This window comes from Vicia villosa, linkage group LG6, assembly GCF_029867415.1.
Source record: "Vicia villosa cultivar HV-30 ecotype Madison, WI linkage group LG6, Vvil1.0, whole genome shotgun sequence".
NCBI classification, from domain to species: domain Eukaryota; kingdom Viridiplantae; phylum Streptophyta; class Magnoliopsida; order Fabales; family Fabaceae; genus Vicia; species Vicia villosa.
In genome coordinates this window covers 127184246-127185656 of record NC_081185.1, presented here as the reverse complement: position 1 = coordinate 127185656, position 1411 = coordinate 127184246, and the positions used below count along the sequence as shown (strand labels likewise).

Sequence of the window (1411 nt, the reverse complement as noted above, 5' to 3'; positions counted from 1 at the left end):
TCAATCATCTATTACTATGCAAAATACGTAATTACAAAAGTGAATAATGACAATACTTAATTAATATTTTTATATTACCTAACAATACCGAAATTTTACAATTAGTTCATATAAGACCAATCGTCAAGATGTCCCTTCTATCTTAAGATGAATATTTTTTTTTTTAATAAACAATGATATAAGATATCGTACTAGGGATGCAATCCTTACAACAAAAACTCTAAATAGAGTTGAAACAACCATTTATAATGCAAACAAGTTGAAATTATAATTCAATTAAAGTCTACACATTTCATTCCATCACACATATTATTTATTTCAAACAAAACACACACATAATCCAAAGTCTAACCACACAATTACTTGAACAAATTTGTGTGCTTCCAAATACAAAAAGCTATAACCAAAGCAACAATCAAAAGCACTACAATTCCAACATACTTTTTCCACTTCCCTCTCTTCCCTTGTGATTCACTCTGAAATTTCATGACTTCAATATCCCTCTCTAACACATTAATTTTGTGTTCCATATCACTTTCAAATTGATTAACTTTAACTTCCACATCACTATTCATCACATCTCTCTCCTTCTTGGTTTCATGCAACTCAACTTGGGATGCAATGAATTCATCCTCCCACATGAAATAGTCACAATATAACATTTTTTCCTACAACATAATCAACAAAAAGAATTTAATAATACATTATTTAATTAATTTGAAATACATTTTGTAATTGATTTACCTGAAAATTAAAATATGGACACCCAAAGAAACGTCTGTTAGGATTCTTAGGTGTCTTTGATATAAATATGACACACTTTTCTTCACAATTGCATATAGGAGCAGCCATATTCTCATGTGTTGAAGAACTTCCACTCATTTTGTCAACAAAGATTATTGGTAACTTCAAACTCAACAAGGAACAAAAGTCTTTTAAGAAAGACTTAGAAATGTGAAAGGAAATGCATGAAGAATAAGATGATTGATTTAAATGCTAGGAGTAGTAGTACACTATCCCTTTTTATAAGTATCAACCGAACATTTTTACATATATTAGAAAAGTTGATAGTGTAATTAATATGAATTAAATTGTTTTTTATATATAAATATATTTTATATTGATTTTTTATATCTCAAAGAAAACTAAGGACTATAATTACAGAATTTAAACACACCACAAATTAGAAGCCATTGGTGAATTGTGATCGGTCCAATCCAAGCTCAGTAGCTTATTTATAAAAATTAGAGAAGTTGAGTTTTAAATTTTATGTGAAACAAACCAATGAATTATGTCTTTGCAATTTCGTTTCCATGACGTAAAGGAACAAATGGCCTTTCGAGAGTCTGAAATTTAAGAATTGGTGTTAACATGCTTTTGCTAATACTAGTATTTTAGGTGGGAAGATTAA

General features: G+C 28.5%; 1 protein-coding gene across 1 annotated transcript; it reads right to left on the bottom strand.

Moving 5' to 3' along the window:
• Positions 1 to 249: 249 nt before the first annotated feature.
• LOC131612310 (uncharacterized protein At4g04775-like) lies at positions 250 to 1026 on the bottom strand. The gene is made up of 2 exons (XM_058884112.1): positions 745 to 1026; positions 250 to 668 (listed from the first exon to the last, which is right to left on the bottom strand). The coding sequence occupies exons 1-2, from the start codon at positions 880 to 882 to the stop codon at positions 360 to 362; spliced, it is 447 nt and encodes a 148-aa protein (XP_058740095.1). The 5' UTR covers positions 883 to 1026; the 3' UTR covers positions 250 to 359.
• Between the last annotated feature and the right edge of the window lie 385 nt (positions 1027 to 1411).